The 25,519-nt window shown below is 39.3% G+C and overlaps 1 protein-coding gene across 4 annotated transcripts in view; it reads left to right on the plus strand.

Annotated features, from left to right (window-relative positions):
• Positions 1–29: 29 nt before the first annotated feature.
• Positions 30–25,519, plus strand: part of LOC123931520 (zinc finger protein 461) — a 38,885-nt gene continuing 13,395 nt past the window's right edge. Inside the window, exons 1-5 of one of the 4 annotated variants that reach the window (XM_045988757.1) lie at positions 30–95; positions 14,827–14,993; positions 16,012–16,097; positions 23,468–23,615; positions 24,487–24,582. In XM_045988757.1, the coding sequence (XP_045844713.1) occupies positions 23,498–23,615; positions 24,487–24,582 (214 nt within the window). In that variant the 5' untranslated portion in view covers positions 30–95; positions 14,827–14,993; positions 16,012–16,097; positions 23,468–23,497. Of the gene's footprint in view, positions 96–14,826; positions 14,994–16,011; positions 16,098–23,467; positions 23,616–24,486; positions 24,583–25,519 lie in introns of those variants that run through there. The other 3 variants (XM_045988756.1, XM_045988759.1, XM_045988760.1) reach the window with 3 other exon arrangements.

Raw genomic sequence — 25,519 nt, forward strand, 5'->3', positions numbered from 1 at the left:
GCAGATTTTGAAAAGAACTTTGATCCAGGGTCGTCTTTGATTATCGCCCGACAACCTGAAAGTCGTCGCGCTCCGAGTGGCAACCGTCGCTCACGGTGAGGAAGCCCATCGCCCCCACAGTGCTGACGGGGTGTGTAGAGCCCGGGTCTCAAGCCTCTGTACGCGCGTTTGTGGCCGTGACGAAGCCGAGTGCGAGTATGTGCGGTGATGTGGCCCGTGACAGGTGTAGACATGCGTGTGTATCCCTAATCGGATGCAGGACACTGTGGGTGACCAGTAGACTGTGATGTGAGGCATGTGACACTGTGGGGTTTGAGACCGACCATCATAAGGTAGTGCCTAGTTGTTTCCTAGTGTGAGGGGAGAGGCTTTTAATTCTCTGACCGGTACGAGTTTGGTTGTGTAATGAGACAGAGCTTCATGTCTTCAGTTCTAGGCTTAAAATCGGGACTGAGGGGTCTGTTGAAGACTTCTCAGAGAGTGTATGCGTGTGAAGACTGCAGTGCCTGTTTGACTAGAGTCGCGCTGCACCGAAGCCTGGCCTGAGCTGTCTTGTCAGAGCACCATCTCCTCCAGTGCCTAGCTTCGCGCTTAACACAGTGGGGGTATCAGTGAAGATGATGTTGCCCATCTAGAGGTCAGTTTTAGGTTCTGTCCTTTCTTAGGGCCTGTATGCCTGCGTTCCCTTTTTTCCTCCTGCTTTAGAGCCATGCACTCCAGCTGCAGAGAAAAGGTCACCAAAAGGGAGTCGGATATTTGACTAGTAGTATAAATGTTACATACAAGCAAAAAAGCACAAACCTATTTTTGGAATGAATTTTAGAATTGGAAGAGTCCCTTAGGCAGAGTCTTGGGAAGATATCTGGTGAATCTAGGAGTAAGATTCCTTCCTCAGAGGATCTCCTTTGGGAGCTGAGGTCAAGGTCCATGTTTCAGAACCACATCTTCCCAAAGCTCTCTCCCCAGGAAATTTGATGTGAACTTAGAGAAAGTTTCAGCCCTGGATGTCAGTGGCCCTGGCTTTTTCCTTTGATACTAAAAAGGATTAGCAGTACTCCCCATGTCCCTTTTACTTCTGTGTGTGATAGATGGCAAGAGACTGTGTGGTGTTGAAGAATATCTTCCAATTTCCCTTGTCTGTGCTCCAAGGTCTAGTGTTTGATGATTTTGTCCCCTTCCCCTTCAGTGCTCTTCTCTAAGTGAAGAGTCCTGAATGAAAGAAAACACTGCTGGGCATATCTGAAACCAAGCTCAAGGTTGGGGGTTTTGTTGCCCTTGTTCTCTTTGTTTTGTTTTTCAGAAAAGGGAGTAATTGTTCTTCTCCTGAGATGGTTAGGTTACTGTTAGGCAGGACCCTGTGATGTACTTTGACTAACAGCATGTAGCGGAAGTGACGTTTTAAGACTCTCAAGACAAAGCCTTAGGAAGTCTTGGAGCTTTTGCTCTTTTCCTCTTCCTGCCCTCAGACCACTTCAAACAGAAGGTTATGACTAGCTTTCTTAAAGACAAAAGATCACCTGGAGACAGAAGCCCAGCTGACATTCAGCAACAATTGCCAGATATTTCACTGAGACCATATTGGACCATCCAGCCCCCACCAAGCCACTAGCTGCTATCAAGATGAGTGGAATCAGTAGAACTTCTCAGCTAAGCCAAGCCCAATTTGCCAACCCCAGAATAATGAGCTAATGAATGTTTTTTGTTTTAAGGCACAAACTTTGGGGATGGTTACATAGCAATAGATAACTGAAACAGGTGTTAAACTTTTTAAAAATCTATCACTCCATATTGATATAATTGTATTGGTCAACCTGTTTTGTAAAGTGATTTCTCTACTGGTATTACATCTTGAAAATTTTTATATCCTTAGTTACTTTCTACAGCTTTGCATTTGTTTATCTTGGTATTATTTTACATGGATATTTTATAATTTATTTAACTACTAACTTTGCTGAGCAACTCCTTCTTACTGTCCAGCTCCCGTGTCTTCACCAACTTTACATTCCCTTCCAGAACCTTAACAGGACATGGGTTCCTGTCATTTCATGGGTCTGTTGACTTAGGAATGGGGTATTGACTTCTGCTGAGTGGAGTATAGATGACTCAATCCACTCAGAGTAATTTGTTCAAGGGTGTGATATAGGATCTATACACATTTATTTAACTAATTAACTGGTCCCCATGATTACACAATCTCTTTTGCCCTTTCCAATTCAAACTCTGCATTCTGAGCATCTTACTTCCTTCACTGTGACTTGTTAGGGTACTTAGCTAACTTTCTGAAGGACTGATTTAAGATTCCTGGAGGTAGAAATGGGTATCTCTGCTGTGTTTTCTAAAGTGTCATCATCCCAATCCTTCAGATTACTTCCTCTTCTGCCTGCTCATCAAAGGAATGGTCTGAATTTCTGCAGCCACATCAGGCCTAAGTCGCATTTCTTCTACGTGCAGGGCTTAGTATTAATCAATTTCCAAGGCAGATGTGATTTCCTTACTGGAGCAATGGCTGGTGGAGAGATTGGCAATAAGAGATCTGAGCCGAGGTAATTGAGAGGCAAGCAGCAAGAGGAATCCATTGTGTATTAAAATCCTAGATTTCATATTATACATTGGCTAACTGAATTTAATTTAAAAAAATCTTAGGTTTCAAAATTTAAGATTACCTTTAAGGTAGTAGAATCTGAAAGTCTTCATAACTATGAAGAAACTTCAGACCACTTAAAGCCAGAATTCATCCCACTACAGAATTCTACTCCATGTTTCATACACGTATCTCCTTCTATTATTTCTTCTGCTTTCAAAGAGGGAGGGATTATTATTTTTTCTGGCTGTAAAGCTAGTACATTCTTAATTCAGAAATTTAGAAAATACAGAAAAGCTTAAAATAAAGCTCATTTAGAAACAGCTTTTTTTTTTTTTTTTTTAAAGATTTTATTTATTTACTTGACAGAGAGGCACGAGTAGACAGAGAGGCAGACAGAGAGAGAGGAAGGGAAGCAGGCTCCCTGCCGAGCAGTGAGCCCGATGCGGGGCTCGATCCCAGGACCCTGAGATCATGACCTGAGCCGAAGGCAGCGGCTTAACCCACTGAGCCACCCAGGCGCCCCAGAAACAGCTTTTTTGAACATTTTATTCCAAGTCATTTCCTCTGTTTCTCTATGAATTAACACATGGATATAGGCATATAGGATTTATTATTTTAAAAAAGAATCATACCACAATACTGTACTGTAATCTACCTTCATCTAGCAAAATATAGTGAACAGCTTTTCATGTCATCAAATTACAAACTTACAATGTTTTGCCTACATTGAAGGATATTTAACTTCTTGCTAGCTTTTCCCCATGTAGCATTTCATCGCACACTCCTTTTTGTGAACATGTGTATCTTAAAGTCTTAAACATTGTTGAGAATGAGGCTTTCGAAATTAAAATCGAATTATATAACTTCATCAATTGCCCTGCTTAAATTTTCACCAACATACCATGAAGAATGTCTATTCTACTAATATAGGATATTATCAGTCCTTTAAATCTACCTTTAGTGGAAATTGTGTTTGTTTAATTACCTATGCTGAGGTTTCATTTAATGTAATAAAATCTGGGCGTCTGGGATAAAAACCAGAATTCAGTGAACTGATTTTGTAGTTAGAGAAATGTGGATGCAAAACATAGACCCACCATTTACTGAGCATGTATAATATCTTTTCCTTCATTTTAAATAAGAGTTTTGAATAAAGTAGAACACAGATCTTAAAACCATAGCTTAATGATTTCTTTTATAAACCTTACAACCACCATTTGATAAAGATAAACTCCAACATCCCAGAAGCCTCCCTCATGTCTCTTCCCAATCACTATACCTCTAAGTTAACCATTATTTTTTTAAGATTTTTTTTTTTTTAAATTTACTCATTTGACAGAGAGAGAGAGAGAGAAGGAGAAGGGACTCCCCGCTGAGCAGAGAGCCTAATGCGGGGCTTGATACCAGGACCCTGAGATCATGACCTGAGCCAAAGACAGAGACTTAACCCACTGAGCCACCCAGGCACCCCCCCCAACCATTATTTTGGGCTCTATCACAATAATTGAACTTTATAGAACTGCAATCATACAGTATGTGCTTTTGTGTCTGGCCTCTTTTATCCAACATTGTATCCATAATAGCACCCATGCTGAATGCAGCAGTAGCTTGTAACTTAACATAGTATTCTATAGTATTATATTGTCTGAATGTACCATAATTTATTTATCCATTCTCTTGCTGATGGAGTATTTGAGTTTCCAGCTTTGGGATATTATGAGTAAGGTTACTAAGAACATTCTTGTGTCAGTCTTTGGCATGCATGTGAAATCAGTTGTTTGTGTTATGTACCCAAAAATAGAATTGCTAGGTTAGAAAGTAAATGTTTATATTTAATAAATATTGCAAAATAGTGTTTGAAAGTGAATGTTCCATTTTATGCTCGCATGTGCTGTGTATGAGAATTCCAGTTGCCTTATCTGATTAGCATTATTATTGTCAGCCTTTTTTTAAAAATTATTTATTTATTTTTTATTTTTTAATGAACATATAAAGTATTTTTATCCCCAGGGGTACAGGTCTGTGAATCGCTAGGTTTACACACTTCACAGGTATTGTCAGTCTTTTGAATTTTAGCCATTCTAATGGGTGTGTAGTGGTATATTAATATTTAATTTGCATTCCCCTTATGACCAATGATGCTGCAACCATAAATTCCTATGGATAATGTTATCCACAGAGCTGGGAATGAACAAAACTGAAATAAATGAAGTTTCACAGTAAAAGTAAGTGCATAGCTTACCATATGACCCAGCCAACTGTGATCTTGGCCATTTATCCCAGAGAAATGAAAACATAGGTTTACACAAACACCTATACGTGAATGTTCACAGCTGATTTGTAATAACCCAAAACTGGAAATAACCCAAATGTCTTTTAACAGGTAAATGGTTAAACAAACTAGGGTTTATCTTTACCATGGAAAAACACTGGCAATAAAAAGGAACGAACCACTGAAACAATTTGGGTGATCTCAAGGAAATTATGCTAACTGAAAACCAATCTCATAAAAATTATAATCTGTATGAATCCATTTATATAACATTCTTAAAATGCAAAACTATAGAGATGGAGAGAAGGCTAGAGGATGCCAGGAATTGGGTGGAGAGGAGGTGGCTGTGACTATACAAGCATAGCAAAAGAGATTCTTGGGATAGAACTGTTCTGAATCATGGTGGTAGTGGTTGTCACATGACTCTGCACAAATAAAAAAATGCATAGAACTAAATATACACATAGATACACAAATGAGTGCATGTGGAACTGGCAAAAGATACAAGTTTTGTGTACTGTTTCAACATCAATATCTTGGTCATGATATTGTTTTACAATTTTATAAGAAATAACCATTGAGGAAGCTGAATGAAGGTTATCTCTATATTATTTCTTACAACTACATGTAAATCTACAATGATATAAAAAATTAAAATATAAGCACATAGCTGGGACAAGTTTCCTGGTTTGCCATTTGGACAAAAATAGAATTATATCTTTACATTATCATACCACAAGAATAAACTCCAAATAGATGAGGAATGTAAACATAAGAAATGAAATCATATAGGTCTTAGAAGAAAGCATTGGTGAATCCCTCTTTAACCTCGATGTAAGAAAGAACTTTTTTTTTTTTAAAGATTTTATTTATTTATTTGACAGACAGAGATCACAAGTAGGCAGAGAGGTGGGGGGGGGGGCGGGGAAGCAGGCTCCCTGCTGAGCAGAGAGTCTGCCGGCCTTGGCCTTGACGGATCCCAGGGCTCTGGGATCATGACCTGAGCCAAAGGCAGAGGCTTTGCTTTAACCCACTGAGCCACCCAGGCACCCCAAAGAAGAACTTTCTTACTGTGATTCAGAAAACGGATGCAATAAGAGAAAATATCCAAAGATCATGACTACAAAAATCAAAAGACAACTTACAAATTGGGAAAAAATATTTGTAGGATGTATCACAAATAAAGGGCTAATATTCCTAGATTAGTTTGCTAGAGCTATCATAACAAAATACCACCAATTGGATGGTTTAAACAACAAAAATTAATTTTCTCACAGTTCTGGAAGCTGAAGTCCAAGATGAAGATGTTGGCAAGTTTACTTTCTCCTGAGGTCTCTTCTGCTTGGGGATGATGGTGATGTATCTTTGAGTATTCAGGCTAAAGAAAGCTGCTCAAACATCTTTAAGTTCTAGCTCTTCACATCATCTGGGCTTTTAACTGCAATGGTTTCCCTCTTCTGGGAGCCTGTTTACTCATCGGTTTCTCTACCATTCAGGGCTGTCTCCTTCCCTCTAATAAGGAAATCACACCTGGCTTGAGATATAAACTACTATATATAAGAAATGAAATGGGACTTGGGTCTGCTGAGGTGCTGCCAATCAGAGAAGAAAATAGAAGGGCCAGAGGAAGATCAAATCACCTTAGATATCAAGAAAATGAAGCCTCAGTAAATACAAAATGCAGTTGTTTGTTTCCAATTATACAGATGCCAAATCAGTTCTTCAAAGGCTCTCCAGAGATTCATACTGAAGGAGGATATAATGAGCAAAAATATTTTAATCCATAAAATCAGGCTCCAACACCCCATCCTTGTAGTTATATCCTTCTGAACAGGGCTCAGGGATTCACTCTTCACCTTGGAGAACCTGATGGACATCTTTGGAAGTGACAGTACTGCAAATGACAAAAACATTCCAACTCCACAAACCCTAGCCCCATATGACCCTGGAAGAATGGAGAAGGTGGGCCAGATGTAGGAACTAGGCAGGATGTAGAAGGAATTTCTCTGGTATGGTTAAGCTTTCTGAGTCCAGCAAGAATATACAAATTTAATAAATTCCAGAACTTACTCACAATAAGGTATTAAGTGGTCACTAAAAATTAAATTGAGGAATAACCAAAAAATAGAGAAAAATTCAAAAATATACCGACAGTGGCTTAAGCAGGTTACTATACAACATGTATAACAATTCCCATTTACTAGAAGGTCATATATATCATATGGATAGAATGTCAAACATCAGCAATAGAAAGAAAAATATCTGGATTTATACCTCTAAAAGCTAACAGTCTGTGATACTGATTTTTTTGTTTAAGTATACTTCCATAGCTTCCATAAATTTAAGTATACTTTCTATTTTCTTTATAGGAACCAAGAATGTCTTGATTTTAGATTGTTTTAAGAAATTTTATTAAAAGAAAGTTCTTCAGGGGCGCCTGGGTGGCTCAGTGGGTTAAGCCGCTGCCTTCGGCCCAGGTCATGATCTCAGGGTCCTGGGATCGAGCCCCACATCGGGCTCTCTGCTCAGCGGTGAGCCTGTTTCCCTCTCTCTCTCTCTGCCTGCCTCTCTGCCTGCCTCTCTGTCTACTTGTGATCTCTCTTTCTGGCAAATAAAAAAAAAAAAATTAAAAAAAAATTTAAAAAGAAAGTTCCTCAAAAATAGGCCAAAGAAGCCCTGTTGTGGGTCTTTAGGTTAGATTTATAGCTCAACATATTCTAAATATAGTTGGCTATGAATGATTTCTCTTATGTCCCTTCTAATAGTTTATTTCCAAGCATACGTAGGGGTTTTCTGCCTAGAGAAGAGCTAAGAGGCTCAAACCCTGGTCTAGTTGTTTTATGTCTTTTGATGGAAGAATTTATTTCATTTCTGAAATATTACCCAAAATGCCCTGCCTGCAACTAGTGAGAGAATCACCTTGCTCCATTAGTTTCCCTTTAGACCCAGCATCAAGAGAAATAAAACTCTAGGGCATAAACTTGACAAGGGATAGTTCACATTTCAGAGTTCCTATGAATTCACAATAATTTGGACATGCTGCTATATTTAGAATTCTTTATTGTGAACTCCTGTGGTTTTATCATTGTACTTCTCCAGAGGTCTTTGTCATGTTCTACCTTTGACCTACTTTTATTTCCCCTGCTGGATTATGAACAACATAAAGGTAGCAATTATATCTTATTCATCTGTGTTTCATCCAAGTACATAGGCACAACTTCTTGTATACTGTAGGCATGTCTAATGTCTTATATAGAAATCCTACGGCTAGGATACTTAGGAAGAATTAAAAATAAATAAGTATTACAAGGATGTTCACTGAAGAGTTCCTGATGATAGGGGCACCTGGGTGCCTCGGTTAAGTGTCCGCCTTTGGCTCAGGTCATTAGCCCAGTGTCCTAGGATCAAGCCCTGAGTTGGGCTCTCTGTTCAGCGGGAAGTCTGCTTTTCTCTCTCTCTCTCTCTCCCCCCTTGCACTCCCCCCACCCGCATTGTGTGTGCATACTCTCTCTCTCAAATAAATAAATAATTTTAAAAAGAATTCTTGATAATAATTAGTTTAAAAAAGTTTCATAATAAACAATGTGTTAAATAAGATACGATAGACCACACTATAATCATCATGATATTGGCCTCAATTTGTCAAAAAGAGATATACTCATCAGGAATGGCTTAGTGAAATACAGCAGAAGGTTGGAAAAGAATTGGAAAATAGTAGAATCCAGTAGTTAAATAAAGATTGAGGACTTTGGAACTCAAGTTCTAGTTTCATCTCTCAGGAACAATAATAATATTATTGACATTTCACAACTTATTCAGCCTTGATGCCTCACTTGCCTAAGCAGTGTACTGAGAATGGTAATACTTCCCTCACAGGGTTCTCATGAGAATTAAATTAGACAATACATGTCCTTATAATAGCGTATTAGTCAGAGTTCTCCAGAGAAACAGAAACAACAGGATATATGTGTGTGTCTCTGTGTGTCTATGTATTGAGTTAAGAAAGAGATTTTAAGGAATTGGCTTGGCTCATGAGACTGTGGAAGCCTGTTAAGTCCAAAATCTGTAGGTCAGGTCAGCAGGTTAAATCCTCAGGCAACAGTTGAGGTTTGAGTTCAAAAGCTGTCTGCTGGCAGAGTTCTTTTCTGCTCTGGGAGAGGGAAGTCTTTAGTCTATCATGGCCTTCAACTGAATGGATGAGGCCTAACCACATTATGGAGGGTAATCTGCCTTAATTTAAATTAATTGTTAATCTCATCTAATAAACACCTTCACAGAAACATCCAGAATGATATTTGACCAAATATTTGGGCATCGTGGCCCAGCCAAGTTACATAAAATTAGGCTTCATAAGTCCACCCCTTGCCAACTTGGCACCTATATGCATCTCCCTAAATGATACTTAATATCTGAAAAAAAAACAGTAACAAGGACATACTTCCACCTAACATAATACAACTATCTTGCATACAACCAAAAAATACACGAATCCTTTCTCCAGAAGAGGGTGCAAAGTCTTGCATAATGTTTACTTTTCTCCCTTATATCCCAAAACTTAAGTATTATGGTGTAAAGTTAATAATACTTATATACTATAACGTCAGTACTTCTTATATTACATGATAATGGTATAAAAAAGGAATAAAGATTTATATACATACATACAAACACAACAAAATAAACACTCATGGCAATTATAGTCCAATTTCTGAAACTGGTCCCATGGTTGTAGTAGGCATTTATAACTACCTTCTTCCATCACCCATTCCATATTCCCTTTGCCCTCAGCAAGATCCTCAGTTGGTCATGGTTCTTTACTTGGTGGGGTGACCCAAAATTCATTCTTGGGTGTGTGGCCCATGAATAATCCTGCCTTTATAGTTTGTAGTTTGCCATTCACCTTAATCATAAGGCAGGGTAATATTAAGAGAAGATCCAAAGGATCTCCTGTACTCTAGACACACTCCTCCTTATCACCATTGTGGAGTAGCAGTCCAACCTCCCCTTGGTAGTTAAGATGAATCACCACAGCCAGCAACCCTTAATCCCTTCTTTGCCTTTTGATTCAGAGGGATGAGAAACCCAAAGTGGTTCCTCCAAGGGGAACCCAAAGTGGGTTCCCCCAAGTGGATCCCCAAAGGGATCATTGTATCTCCTGGTGGAAGCATTCCTTCCTTTGGAACTAAGACCTCTGTGCAGCAGAGCATAGGTTGTGGGGAGGAGAAGCAAAAATTTTGCTATTGGGTCACTAGGGGTTAATAGTGAGTGGTGTCATTCCCATTTCTACGCCATGATTCCTGGCCTTATGAATCCTGACTATGGAAAAAACAGCACCAGATACTGGATGCTGATACCAGAGCATAAAGAGCCTTCTGTAGAACCATCTCCCAGCCCTGCAAGACACTGCCACCTAGCTGGCATTGTGACTGAGTCTTTAAAACATCATTCCATTCTGTCAAGCCAGCTTCTTCAGAATGATGGGGAACTTGGGAAGACTAGTGAATTCCATGAAGCTGGGCCCACTGATGTACTTCAATTACTGTGATATGAGTTCCTTGATCAGAAGCAATGCTGTTTAGAATACCATGATAGTGGATAAGGCATTCTGTAAGTCCATTGATGGTAGTTTTGACAGAAGCATTATGTACGGTATAGGCAAATCTGTATCCAGAGTGTCTGTTCTATGTAGAAGGAAAAAAATATTGCCTCTTCCATGATGGAAGAAGTCCAATGTTATCAACCTGCCTCCAGAGAATGGTGCCATATGGGGGACTCAGTGTTGGTCTCTGTTGCTGGCAGATTGGGCATTCAGCAGTGGCTATAACCAGGTTGGCCTTAATGAGTGGACACTCATGTTGCTGAACCCATGGGTAATAGCCATCACTGCCACCATGGCCACTTTGTTCAAGAACCCATTGGTGATGATAGGGTAGCTGAGGAAAGAACCGACTGGTGGCCACAGACTGGGTCATCCTATCCACTTGATTAAAATCCTCTTCTGCTGAGCATTTAACATGGGACACAAAGAGCTTCACTTTTACCCATGCAGAGAGGTCTATACCTCTTTTCCAGATTTCCTTCACATGAATTTTCCAATCATGTTCCTTCCAAGCTCCTGACCACCCAGCCAAACCACTGGCCACAGCCTGTGAATTGCACATCTGACCATTTCTTCTTCCAAGCAGGAAAACAAAACAACAAAAACCCAGGTGCACTGCTCAAAACTCTGACCAGTAGGATTACTTGTGCCTTCAGGGCATACTTGGCCCAATCATTTAAACATCCCTTCCATTTTATGAGAGTGCTGCTCTGCACACCCAGCTTAATAGTTGGGTCAGATTACACCCAGTTTATGATGGTAACTTGGTGGCCCATGGTTTAGTGTTTAGTCTCTAAGTCTCAGTAGCAGGCTAAAACCTGTTTCTCAAAAGGAGAGTAGTTAACTGCAGAGAATGGCATGGCTTTGGTTCAAAATCCTAAAGGCTGCACTGTGACCCATCTGTAGGGTCCTGCCAAAGGCCCCAGACAACATCATTACCAGCCTCTGATATTTCAAATACCCTTGGATTTTTAGAAAAAAAAATTATTTATTTGTTTGACAGAGAGAGAGATCACAAGCAGGCAGAGAGGCAGGCAGAGAGAGGGGAGGAAGCAGGCTCCCTGCTGAGCAGAGAGCATGATGCAGGGCTCGATCTCAGGACCCTGGGATCACGACCTGAGCCAAAAGCAGAGGCTTAACCCACTGAGCCACCCAGGTGCCCCAACACCCTTGGATTTACTGGGCCTTATTGCCCAAGGGGCAAAGTGCTTGCCTAGCAGTCTGGACCTGTTGCAAAGTCACAGAGCCTTCTTTTGTTCTGGACCCTACTCAAAACTAGCAGCTTTTCACATCACTTGGTAAATGGGAAGTAACATACCACAATGAGGAAGAGGTTGCCTCCCAAATCCAGAGGTCCACTAGGCTTTGTGCCTCCTTTTTAGTTATAGGAGGAGCCAGATGCAACAACTTGCCCTTCATCGTTAGAAGGGATATCATGACATGCCTCACACCACTGCATCTCTAGAAGTTTCACTGAGATAACAGAAGGCCTCTTAAGTTTTTGTTAGATTTATTTTCCAACCCTGACATTCAGATGTCTTATCAGTAAATCTATAGAGTAGTTGTCATTTCTTGCTCGCTAGGTCCAATGGCATAATGTCATCAATGTAACTGAACAATATGACATCTTGTGGAAGGGAAAAGAGGATTAAGATCCCTGTGAACTAAATTATTATACATGGAAACTAAATGGGGAGGGGAGGGGCTGGGGAGCTGATGTACCCTTGAGGTAGGATACTGAAGTTATTTACTTGTTATTGCCAAGTGAAAACAATTGGTTCTGGTTATCTTTATTAACAGGGATGGAGGGGGGAAAAATTAACAGATCAGTAATCACATAGCAGGTACCCAGGAATGTGTTAATTTATTCAGGTAATGAAAGCACATCTGGTAAAACAGCTGCAGCTGGTGTCACCACCAGCTTAACCCATTGTCATTCTCCAAAATTTCTCTTGTCTGCAGAGGCCAAATAGGCAAGTTGAATGGGGATATGCTGGGAATTCATCACCCCTGCATTTTTAAGTTCTTAGTAGTGGCACTAATCTCTGCAGTCCCTCCAGGAATGCAGTATTTCTTTTGGTCTATTATTTATTTTTAGGTAGAGGTAGTTTTGGTAGTTTCCACTTGTCCTTTCCTCACTCAGCAGCCAGAGAGACAGTGCTGAGTATGTCTGTTTCAATTATCCATTCCAGAACTGGGGGGAAAACCACAGGATGGATTCAGGCATGTGCTGGGCCTGCTGTGAGATGGACCTTAACATTGATTGCAGACCTCCTTAAGCCTCTACCCTGACTGGTAGACCAGTGAGGTTTTGGGTCTCCTGGAATTAGTGTCAGCTTAAAGCCAGTGTCCACGGTCTGATTTTTCCCTTTTCCTCAAAGTATGGTCTCCCTGGTAAAGGCTGTGGGTTTCTTTAGGAAGGTTGGGGGGGGGGGGGGAATTACCAGCATAAATTTTCGGCAGTGTAGCAGGGTTTTTCATTCAAGGTGTTTGGAGTCTGTATACTTGGTCAAATCTGAGAATTGACTGACAGTCCATGACTTTTTATTATTCAAGTTAGACTTTTGTTCACTTGACTACAACTCTTTCACTTACACAGATCAACTAAGATTTAGACTTCTCATCTACTTCACTTCCACCAAAGCCTACTAACCATATTCCCTGTAACAGAGATTTAAAAAAAATCTTTCATGATCATTTTGCACTCATCGCAATAAGTTATTTCATATTTTTAAAATCCACATTTTAAGTTATACTTAAATTTTAAAAAATTTCCATTGGAGGGGCACCTGGGTGGCTCAGTGGGTTAAGCCTCTGCCTTCAGCTCAGGTCACGATCTCAGGGTCCTGGGATGGAGCTCCGCATCAGGCTTTCTGCTCAGTAGGGAGCCTGCTTCCCCCCGCCCCCCCCCCCCCGCCTACTTGTGATCTCTCTATCAAATAAATAAATGAAATCTTTAAAAAAATTTTCCATTGGAAACTTAATTTTTAAGTAAAACCTACTCTTCAGGAAGCTTAACTATCATCGTCTTTTTAGAGGTAAGTGAAGAGGTTGAGAGGACTCAATCTCACACTCACTATATTGCAGTCTCTCTTATCGTTACTACATCCAGATCACAACCACACACATTATCTTAAACCACTGAGCCACCCAGGCGCCCCCCACCCCACGCATTATCTTCCATCCAGATTCTAACTTGCATAAGTTACACTCAAACACACAAAAACAAATTTACCAGATCTTTCACATGATCTCCCAGTCATACTCAGTTAAAACTCATATACATCAACCTCAAAGTCACAACGTTTAATCACCTGCCCTTGCACTGTCATGCAATTCATACAGAGACTTGGGTACAGCCACAACCTACTTTCCCATACTTTGGATATCTCACTCAACACCTTGGACAATATCAAGTGCAAACCAACTCATACATGTGATCTAGAATTAGATCCAGAAACACAACCACTTGTTCTCACAGATAAATTTCTTCACATGGCACTTTGAGATAGGAGATTTGCCTCTTCTGGCAGATAATCTGTATTAGTTTCCACCCTTCTCGGTTCTGGTTTCTCATACACACACTTAGACCCCACAATGTTGCTTCACTCCTCTTCCACGCATACACGTAGTAAGATTCAGGATCAGCTCCGCCTGGCCCAGGGATCGGTTTCGTCCATCAGGGAGACCAGCCTCCTCCCTTCTCAAGACGGACACCTACCACAGCCAACCGCTCCTGCTAGTCATAGGTAAACCCAACACCAACAGCCTCCCACAGAACGTTACAAACTCACTGCCCGCACAGTCGCGCCACCCACAAGCATGCGTAATCAATCACAGGTCTCAAATGGCCCCTCGCGCCTAAGCCACGTTATAATACACCACTTCACAATCACTGCGCGCGGCCCCACACGGGTATACAGCATGACCACTATTTCAAACGGTCTCAAAACATTTCACAAACTAATTTCCTCACTCAAGACACAGTCGGTGTAACACACACATCCTCTCCCTGCCTATCAAACTCGTCCTCGGCCACTCGCATCTTCGGACTCAGAAAACACAGGCCGCATTGCCACCTTACAGACGAAGGCCGGATCCCTCCGCATCGGATAATAATTCTCAAACTACAGCACGTGCGCGTCCACCTTGAGGGGGTAGGGACAGCTACGGTGCCAGGCTTGAAATCCGCCCTCAGAGAAATCCGAGATCCCGAAATCAGACCCAAATTTCGGGCCTGAGCCTTGGAAGGGAAGAGGTGGTAGAGTCACTCCAGGTTCGGAGTGAGAGTGCGCAGGTGCATCCCGAAATGCAGCGGAAGATTTACCTCTTTTATCTCCCGGTGCTTTCCTTTCGGACTACGTTTCCCAGAGGACACAGCGGTTCAAAACTACTTCCGGTAGAAACGTCGGCAGAGTGGTCGGCTGCTGAGGTGAGGGCTTTTTACGCAACCAGGAGAGCTTCCAAGGCTAGGCGTGCGGTTTCTGGTGGAATGCGAATCCGAATTTGGACCAGAGCCCTTCCTGAGGATGCTGAAGGTAAAGACTCCTGGAGCTCCAGGCCTTGGCAAGAGGAGTGTCTGGAGCGTTAGGCCTCTGAAGTGCGGGAGCTGCTCTAGGGAGGATAGATTGGGTGGTTGTAAGTGCGTGAAGGAAATTTTGTCTCCGGACTAAGTGTATTTGTTGGTTAGTCTTGAGAGCGACTGGATTCGGGAGCGTGCTTTTGTGACAGTGTACTTGTCTGCGTGACCATTTGTATGAATGGAGTTTGTATGTGATTGTGACCATGATTGCGGGTGACTATTTCTGTAAGCCTCAGATATTTGAGTAAATGAAAAAAAAAGCACAATTGCACAAAGCGTTACACCCAGGTTCACATAATCAGGCAGTTAGGGAGACATTCCAGTATCCAACTGTAGATTCATACAACGCAAAGTCAAAAAGACATAATCCAACCCACGTTTATCATAATCGCACAGCCTTAGACCCAGACACCTATATAGTAATACAAAAACAACCACTCCCCAATCAAAATACAAAATACAAAAATACAAAAACAACCCCCCCATGCCCACTTAACCCGCATCCCCAACAGTTATCTGTAGAGCTCAAACACATCACCAAGTATCATAGAATCACAGTTACTACCATGGTCACAGACATGTTTACTCCACATCACACACAAGGTCACACAATGTTTGAGCTTTAAGAAAGGCCTGGTGGGGAGCACCTGACTGGCTCAGTCAGTAGAGCATGGGGTTCTTGATCTTGGGGTTGTGAGTTCAGCTCCACATTGGTTTTACAGATTACTTAGGAAAGGCTTGGTGTCTCATAGTTCTTCTCTACCTCACTAATTCTGCCATTGACCTTAGAAACACCTAGAGTAGGAGGAAAGAATAGCACTGTTGCACATCCAGAATCAGTGTCTAAGAAGTCTGTGGGGACTGGGCATAGTAGACATGAAGAGGGGAGAAAAATACCATTCTATATTAGCACTTTGGGAGCTAAGAAGCAGGATCATCTCATGTCTTTTTTTCTTTAAATCCCTCTCATTCAGCAATATTTTTCTTTGCGCTGAGAGTTTCTTCTAAAGTGGAACAAAGAAGAGGACTGATACATTGAATTCTTAAAAACATGGCCCATGTAAGTTGATTTTTTTTTGTTCCTAATTGATGTCCTTTTATTTCCCTATAGTCATATGAATATTTGAATTCTTTATACTGATATTGTTGCCTGCCTGACTATGGTACAGACTTATTAGGGAGTAAGTGTTGGTTTCAAAATTTTAAGGTCTTCCTTTTTTGCTCCTTTCCTTTCTAACCCAGTGTTCCTGTAAGCAGTCAACGACATACATACAGAACTGTAAGATAATAAATTTGTTGTTTTAAGCTTCTGTATTTGTTAAAACATCAGTAGAAAGTGAACACACCATCTGAATTTGGAGTTTTCTTCATGGGGAGACTGATTACTTAAATTGATACAGGACTTGTGGGAGTTTTCTTTTTTTTTCTTTTTGAAGATTTTATTTATTTATTCAAGAGGGAGGGAGAGAGCAAGTGCACAAGCTGGGGGGAGGGGCAGAGGGAGAAGCAGTCTCCCCACCTAGCCCAGAGCCTGAGCCCAACAGGGAGACTGATGCATGGTTCACTCCAAGGACCCCAGGACCATGACCCAAGCCAAAGGCAGAGGCTCAAATGACTGAGCTACCCAGGCACCCCAGTCTTATTTCTTCTTGAATCAGTTTAGTAATTTGTGTCTCTTAAGAAATTCATTTATTTCTATTTAGTTGCCAGATTTGTTAGTATAAAGTTGTTTATGATATTCCCTTATTATCCTTTTAATGCCTATCAGGTCTATAGTAATACTCCCCCTCTTAATTCCTGATCTTAATAATTTATGGCTTTGTTCTTAATCAGTATACTAGCAATTTATCAATTTTATTGATCTTTTCAAAGACTAGCTTTTAGTTTTATTGATTTTTCTCTCCAGTTTGTCCTTGCCTTGATTGCTATTTCATTGATTACTGATCTTATTCTTTCCTTTTTTTCTGTGTATTTTGGGTTTTATTTTTTCTTCTTTTTTTTTTTTTTTTTGAGCTCAAGAGTCCCTTTTTTCTTTTACCCATGGGCTACTTAGAAGAGTATTCTTTAACTTACAGATTTTGAGGGACTTTTTCATATCTTTTTGAGAATTAGTTTTTAATTTATTCAATTCTTTTGTGGTCAGAGAACATACTTTGTAATATCAGTCATTCTAAATTTTTTTTTTAAGATTTTATTTATTTATTTGACAGGCAGAGATCATAAGTAGGCAGAGAGGCAGGCAGAGAGAGAGAGAGGTAGAAGCAGGCTCCCTACTGAGCAGAGAGCAGATGCGGGGCTCGATCCCATGACCCTGGGATCATGACCTGAGCTGAAGGCAGAGGCTTAACCCACTGAGCCATCCAGGCGCCCCAGTCCTTCTAAATTTATTGAGACTTGTTTTATGGCCCCAAATGTGGACTATCTTGGCAAATGCTCAATGTGCCTTTGGGGGTGGGGGGAAGCTGTGTTATACTATTGTCGGATAGAGTGTTTTTCAGTTAGGTCAAGTGTTTTGTAGTAGGACTCAACTCTTCTATATCTTTTCTGATTTTTTTGGTCATTTAGTCTATCAATTACTGAGAGAGGACTGTTGAAACTTAAAAGTACAGCTGTTGATTTGTCTGTTACAATTCTGTCTGTTTTGCTTTATACTTAGTAGGTGCATGCATACTTAGGATTGCTATATCCTTTTAAAAGTTTACTTATTTTTAAGTGATCTCTATACCCAATGTGGGGCTCACGCTCACAATCCTGAGATCAAGAGTTGCATGCTCTTCTGACTGAACCAGCCAGGTGCCCCCAAATTCCTATATCCTCTTGATGAATTGACACCTTTATTATGAAATGTTCCTTGTGGTAATACTCTTTTTCTTGCATTATGTTTATTAATATAACTGCTTCAGCTTTCTTTTATTGTTATTTCATGGCATATCTTTTTTTTTGAAAGATTTTTAAAAATTTATGAAGGCAGACACTTAACGGAGCCACCCAGGTGCCCTGCCTGGCATATCTTTTTCCACCCTTTTAACTTTCTTTAGCCCTTTTTTTTTTTTAAGGTTTTATTTATTTATTTATTTACTTCTTTTGAGATTTTATTTGTCAGAGAATGAGAGAGAGCACAAGCAGAGGGAGCAGCAGGCAAAGGGATAAGCAGCTCCCCAATGAGCAAGGAGCCCAATGAGGGACTTGATCCCAGGACCCTGGGATCATGACCTGAGCCAAAAGCAGATGCTTAACTGACTGAACCACCCAAGTGTCCCTATTTTAACTTACTTTAGGTGTTATCTCATATAACGGCATACAGTTTGGTCTTGCTTTTTTTTTTTTTTTTTTAATTTTATTAACTTATTTGACAGACAGAGATCACATAGTAGGCAGAGAGGCAGGCAGAGAGAGATGGGAAGCAGGCTCCCCGCTGAGCAGAGAGCCCAATGCTGGGCTTGATCCCAGGACCCTGAGATCATGACCTGAGCTGAAGGTAGAGGCTTAACCCATTGAGCCACCCAGGTGTCCCTGGTCTTGCTTTTTTATCGTCTGATGATCTCTGCCTTCAAGAATCTAGACCAGGGGTTAGCAATCTGTGGCATGCTGACCATCCAGCCCACAGCTGCATATGGTAATTTAATATTGGTAAAAGTGATATCTCAAAACCGCAGGCTAAAGGTAGACTTTTTTATTGAGATATAATTGGCATATAACATTATATTAATTTTGGATGCAAAGCATAGTGGTTTAGTATATGAATATGTTATAAAATGATCACCACAGTATAGGTAATATCCATTACCATACGTAGTTAGAAGTTTTCTTTCTCGTGATGAATACTTTTCAGATCTAGTCTTTTAGCAACTTTCAAATATACAATACAGTATTAATAGCTGTAGTCACCTTGTTATACATAATATCCCTAGGGATTATTAATTTTATAACTGGAAGTTTATATCGTTTGACCAGCTTCATCCATTTCACCGCCCTCCCCCACCCATCTGACAAACACCAGTCTGTTCTTTGTATCTATGAGTTTGATTTTTGTTTTCTGTTTTTAGATTTCACAAATAAGTCTTTTTCTGTCTGACTTATTTCACCTCTTGTAATGCCATCAGGGTCCATCCAAGTTGTTGGAAATGTAAGATTTCCTTTTTTTTTCCTTCAAGATTTTATTTTATTTTTTAATTTATTTGAGAGAGAGCGTGAACAAGAGGAGGAGCAGAGGGAGAGGGAAAGGGACAAGCAGACTCTCCCCTGTGAGGAGCCCAACGTAGGACTTGATCCCAGGATCCTGAGATAATGATCTGAGCTGGGATCAAGAATCAGACACTTGGGTCTCCTGGGTGGCTCAGTCGTTAAGCATCTGCCTTTGGCTCAGGTCATGATTCCAGGGTCCTGGGATCAAGCCCCACATCGGGCTCCCTGCTCAGTGGGGAGCCTGCTTCTCCCTCTCCCTCTGCCTGCTGCTCCCCCACTTGGGCTCAGTCTGTGTCTGTCAAATAAATAAATAAAATCTCTTAAAAATTAAAAAAAAAACAACAGTTTGACATTTAACTGACTGAGCCACCCAAATGCCCCTCCTTTTTTCCTTAATAGTTGAATAATATTCTTGTGAATGTGTATCATATTTTCTGTATCCATTCATCCACTGGAAGACACTTAGATTGTTTCTAGTACCTGTGGGCCATTTTTATGTCTTCTTTGAAGAAAGGTCTACTCAGGTCCTCTTCCCATTTTTAATTCAGATTGTTTAGGGTTTTTGCTATTGAGTTGTATGAGTTCTTTATATTTTGGTTACTAAATCCTTATCAGATACATCATTTACAAAAATTTTCTCCGTGTAAGTTGCCTTTTCATTTTGTTGATGGTTTCACGGAAGATTTTTGGTTTGATGTAGTCTCATTTGTTTATTTTTGCTTTTGTTGCCTTTGCTTTTTTGGTATCATATCCAAAAAGTCATTGCCAAGTACCTTTACTGCCTATGATTTCCTCTAGAAGTTTTATAATTTCAGGTTTTACATTCAAGTCTTTAATCCATTTTGAGTTGATTTTTATGTATGGTATAAGATAGTGGTACAGTTTAATTCTTTGTCGTGTGGCTGTCCAGTTTTCCCAGCATCATTTATTGAAGAGACTGCCCTTTCCCCATTGTATATTCTTGGCTCCTTTGTCATAAATTAATTAGTATATATGTATGGGCTCCCTATTCTGTTTCACTGATCTATGTTTCTGTTTTTATGCCAATACCATGCTGTTTCAATTATATAGCTTTGTAATGTGGTTTGAAATGAAGATATGTGATGTCTCAGCTCTGTTCCTTTTTCTCAAGATTGCTTTGGCTACTTGAGGTCTTTGATGGTTTCATATAAATTTTAATGTTATTTGTTGTATTTCTGTAAAAAAATTCCACTGGGATTTGAAGGATTATATTGACTGTAGATTGCTTTGAGTTCTACGGACGTTTTACCACTGATAATTCTTCCATTCCTTAAGCATGGAAAATCTTTTCATTTATTTGTGTCTTTTTCAGTTTTTTCCATCAGTATCTTACAGTTCTCTGTATATAATTATTTTGCCTCCTTGGTTAAAGATAGGCTATTGACAAATAGTATTGGATAACTAGAGCCATTTTCAAAAAATAAAGCTCATCTTACATATAAAATAAACTCTAGTTAAACTGAATGATTTAATTTTAAAAAATGCGATCATAATATTACTAGACTAGGGTGCCTGCATGGCTCAGTTGGTTGAACGGCTGTCTTCGGCTCAGGTCATGATCCGGGACTTCCAGGATCAAGTCCCGCATTGAGCTCCCAGCTTCTTGGGGAGTCCGCTTCTCCCTCTGACCTCCTCCTCTCTTATGCTCTCTCTCATTCATTCTCTCTCAAATAAATAAATAAAATCTTAAAAAAAAATATTACTTGACTAAAACATGGGAGTACTCCGTCATGACTTTGATGTGAGGAAGGACTTTCTAAATAGGACTCAGAACTCTAGAAACTAAAAGAGAAAGTAGTAACAAAGTTGATTACATAAAAATAAAAAACTTCTGCAGGGCAAGAAACATTGGTAAGCAAAGTCAGAAGAGAAATGACAAAATGGGAAAGGTATTTACAGTTCACATACAGACACTGAACTTATCATCAAACTTACAAAGACTAAGAAATTTTAAAAAGAGACCAATGACCCAGTACAAAAAGAGTCAAAAGGGCATGAATAGAGATTTCACAGAAAAAGAAACATAAAAGACCCTAAAAGAAATACCAATTAAAATTCTATTGACATGTAATTTATCACATTAAATTGATAAAAACAAAATATTTCAACAAAATGCTTTGCTGCCTTGACTATGAGGAAACAGGTACTCTCATATATTGCTGGTGTCTGACAGAGTGGTCCAGCTGCTGTAGAGGACAACTTGACAGGATCTACCAAAATTACAAATGCATTTTCCATTGAGACCTAGCAGTCTGTTTCTGAGGCTTTCTGATACAGATATGCCTGTATGTATACAAAGTGACACATTTATAGGAGTATTCATTATACTGTTGTTTGTTAGAGCAGAAGATTGGGAACAACCAAGTGTCCTTCTAGAGATGTCTGGTTAAATAAACTATGATAAAAAATGGAGGATATGTACCTATAGAAAAATAAGGAAACCATTAACTTTAGAATTTAAAAATCAAGCATACAACAATGTATATATTATAGTATGTTCCCTTCTGTGTAAAAGTGTGGGAAGATTATATATATATATATGTTTACTTAATATATATAAATATAATATAATATATATATGTTTACTTAATATATATAAATATAATATAATATATATAAATATAGTTGCTTAAAAACATTGCAAAGACATACAAAGAAACATAAAATTGCTCATCTATAAGGGGTTAGGAGGTGGAAGAAAAAAGGAAAGGACAAGAGTGGGTGTAAGACGTCTGAATGTCTATCTTTTTTTTTCTGAACCATTTAAGAAAGAAAAATAAAATATAAAAGTAAAAACTTGTCATTAAGGTTGGTGGTTTTCTCTACTCATATTCAGCTACATAGATAAAGTGAGAGAATAGGAAGAGAGTTAGATTTATGTAGGATTCTGGCTTTGCTTATCAAGTATGAAAAGGAAGTTCACATTAGGAGTCATTATCAAGTTGGAGGATTAGCTGAATATAGAACTTAAGTTGGGTGAGAAGTAGAGAAGAGGTATGAGTGTGGTGAGTGACAATGTAAAGGCGACCAGAGAGAAAGACAGTTGATGTTTTGGAGATGTCAAAGTTACTATTGGTGATCAGGTCTTGGATAGCGATACAAAGAGTGAACTAGAGTGGAAGACAAGATCAGTGGAGAGGAGGTGAGGGAATTGGGAGGGCAGGATAATAGATGGAATCCTGATATAGATATTTGAAATCACTGAGAATTAAGATAGGAGTAGTGTTGGAGATGGTGGCACTGAGCCAGGAGCTAAAATTCCTGAGGGGGAAAAATCTAGATGTTAGCATATCACTGCAGTAGGTAGAGGTAATGCATGTCTGATGAAATGATGACATTAGATTTTAGGGGCGGGAAGGTTGCTGGCACCAGCAATGAGGAGAAGAGAGGACAGAATGAGATTGAGGACAGAGTAAGATTGTAGGAGAAAAACCAGCCACCCACGGGAGATGTCCTCACAGGAAATGGTGTTGTAAGAGAGGGTTAATTGAATCAGACATAGGAAATCTTTGAACTTTTCCACAATTTTTACTTTTCCAAATAGACATAGTGAGAATTGGTGTAGGGTGTTCTCACTGGGTGGAGAGATATTTTTATAATCCAGCTTCAGAAGTCACATAGTCATTTCTGTTATACTTTATAAGTTGAGTAAGTCATAGCTGTTTTCCCAGGATCATGTTCAAGGACCGAGGACATAGACGTTATACCAATGGTGTGGGGGTATGTCAAGGTTGCACGGAAGAAGAGCACATGGGATGGGAGTTGTTATTGTCTATCCTTGGAATATAGAATCTGCACTGGGTATTTACTAAAGAATTTGCTTGAAAAGTAAAAATGGTTATGACATAATAGCCATACTGATGAAGAAAAATCTTAAAGTCCTTTTTCTCAAGTTGGAGGTTTTCATAAGACATTCTGGAAAGATTATAAAATTTCCAACTATTTCACTTAGTTGGAAACCTCTATTTATTTTTTTAACTTTCTAGATGACTGATTAAGTTTTCCATTCTATACAAGAGGATGTGTCCGCAGAAATTGAATTTTTAAGAACATACAGGCACTCTGCTTCATTTCCACTAAATTCCTTTTGACCCAGGTCACAAGCTTCCAACCTTTCCCTGTATACTCACTATATACTCGATATATGCTGTTCCTTTCCTGCATGCTTTCTTTTAGCATCTCTTCTTCCTTTTTGAAAATTATCTCTTATCATTTCAAAAACAGTACTGTGCTCTGTCATTTTAGGGGTTGGTGATGTTCAAAGATGTAGCTATAGATGTCTCTCAGGAGGAATGGGAATGCCTGAACCCCATGCAGAGGAATTTGTACAAAGATGTGATGTTGGAGAACTATAGCAACTTGGTTTCACTGGGTAAGTTTATCTGCCTCTTATAATTTAGAATCTGTTTCTTTGAATTTCTGCTTCCTTTACTATGAATTTTAGGGCTACCTTTCAAATGACTAGATAAATTTTTTCTTTGTATAGGAATGAGCACCCTTAGATGGGGGTGTATCTTCATTTTTCCCATCCTTACCCCTTCCTCTGATTCTTATAATCGATGTCCTTCCTTGATGATTAAAGAGCAGAATTGGAATTCTGTGCCATTAAAACTTATGCTTGATTATTTGATTATTTAACATTAATATTAATAAATTCATTGTTAACTAATGGTCAAAGAAACCACTTCATCTTTTTTTTCATTTACACTGTGCTAAACCTGCGGGTACGCTAGTGTAGGTTAAAACTATATATATGGGGTCTGGGTGTGAAGCGCTTTAACTTTCCCAATTAATGTAGTGATGGACTGGGTCAAGAAATACCACTTACTATTTAGAGCTTAAATGAACACCATTTCCTACAACATTTCCATTTCCTACAACAAATTGTGCTCTCTTTTAAACAATTTGCATTTGGCAGTTACATGCTAAGAACTTTTCATTTAACATTGAAAAGTATCTGAAATAAGCATACTCAGGAGGTTGATTTTTCCAAATAGCAAAGTGGAGACAGAAAGCTTACCTAATTTAAATAGCATTTTATCACCTATTTATTTGTTTTGTTTTTTATCTTGAGTTTACCTGAATATGAGTATTTAATTTTTTCTTTTTTTTTTGTCTGTAGACTATCAAATACACATTTTGTGCTTTTATTTATTTATTTATTTATTTATTAACTAATTATGAATCATAGTATTTGGGTACTTTGATTTCTACTTCATCTCCATTTTTTTTCTTATAATCAGGACTTTCTATATCTAAGCCGGCTGTGATCTCTTCATTAGAGCAAGGGAAGGAGCCCTGGATGGTTGTGAGGGAAGTGACAGGAAGATGGTGCCCAGGTGAGTAAGCAATGATCTGGAGGCAGGAAGCTATTTCCATTGGTCAGAATGTTGGACTGATAAGGTTATTTTAGACAAATTAGGGAAAACCTGATTTCAAAACTTACTACACTACGTATTCAAACAGTGTGGTAGTGGCATAAAGACAGACGTACAGATCAGTGCAATATAATAGGGGCACCTGAGTGACTTAGTCACTTAAGTGTCTAACTCTCTTGATATTCAGCTGTTGATATTCTAACTCTCTTGATATTCATGATCTCTGTGTTGTGAGATTGAACCCCACATTGGGCTCTGTACTCAGCATGGCATCTTGAGATTTTCTCTCTCTCTCCCTCTACCCCTCCTTGCACTTGCACATGCTCTCTCTAAATAAATAAATAAATAAAATCTTTTAAAAATGGAATGGAATAAAAAGGTTGGAAATAAACCCCCAGATATATGACCAAATGATTTTATACAAAGGTGCCAAGACCATTCAGTAGGGGAAGGACTGTATCCTTAACTGGATATCCATAGGAAAAAGAATAAAGTTGGATCCTTACCTTATACCATATACAAAAATTAACTCAAAATAGATCAAAGAACTAAATGTAAGACCCCAAACTAGAAGAAAACATAGAAAAAGTTTCATGACATTGGATTGGGCAGGGTTTTCTGGGCTATAACACCATTCAAGGTATAGGTAACCAAAGCAAAAATAGACAAATGGGAATATACCAAACTTAAAGTGTCTATTTATCAAAGGACACAATCAACAGTGTTTATTAATTTTTAAAAAAATTCCTGCAAGTTGCTTTATGGGGTGACAGGAATACCTTTTTTTTAAGTGTTACAGTAGTGGATCAAGAACATATGTTCTAGGGGCACCTGGGTGGCTCAGTGGGTTAAAGCCTCTGCCTTCAGGTCATGATCTCAGGGTCCTGGGTTCCAGCCC

This window comes from Meles meles, chromosome 19, assembly GCF_922984935.1.
Source record: "Meles meles chromosome 19, mMelMel3.1 paternal haplotype, whole genome shotgun sequence".
In the NCBI taxonomy this organism is placed as follows: domain Eukaryota; kingdom Metazoa; phylum Chordata; class Mammalia; order Carnivora; family Mustelidae; genus Meles; species Meles meles.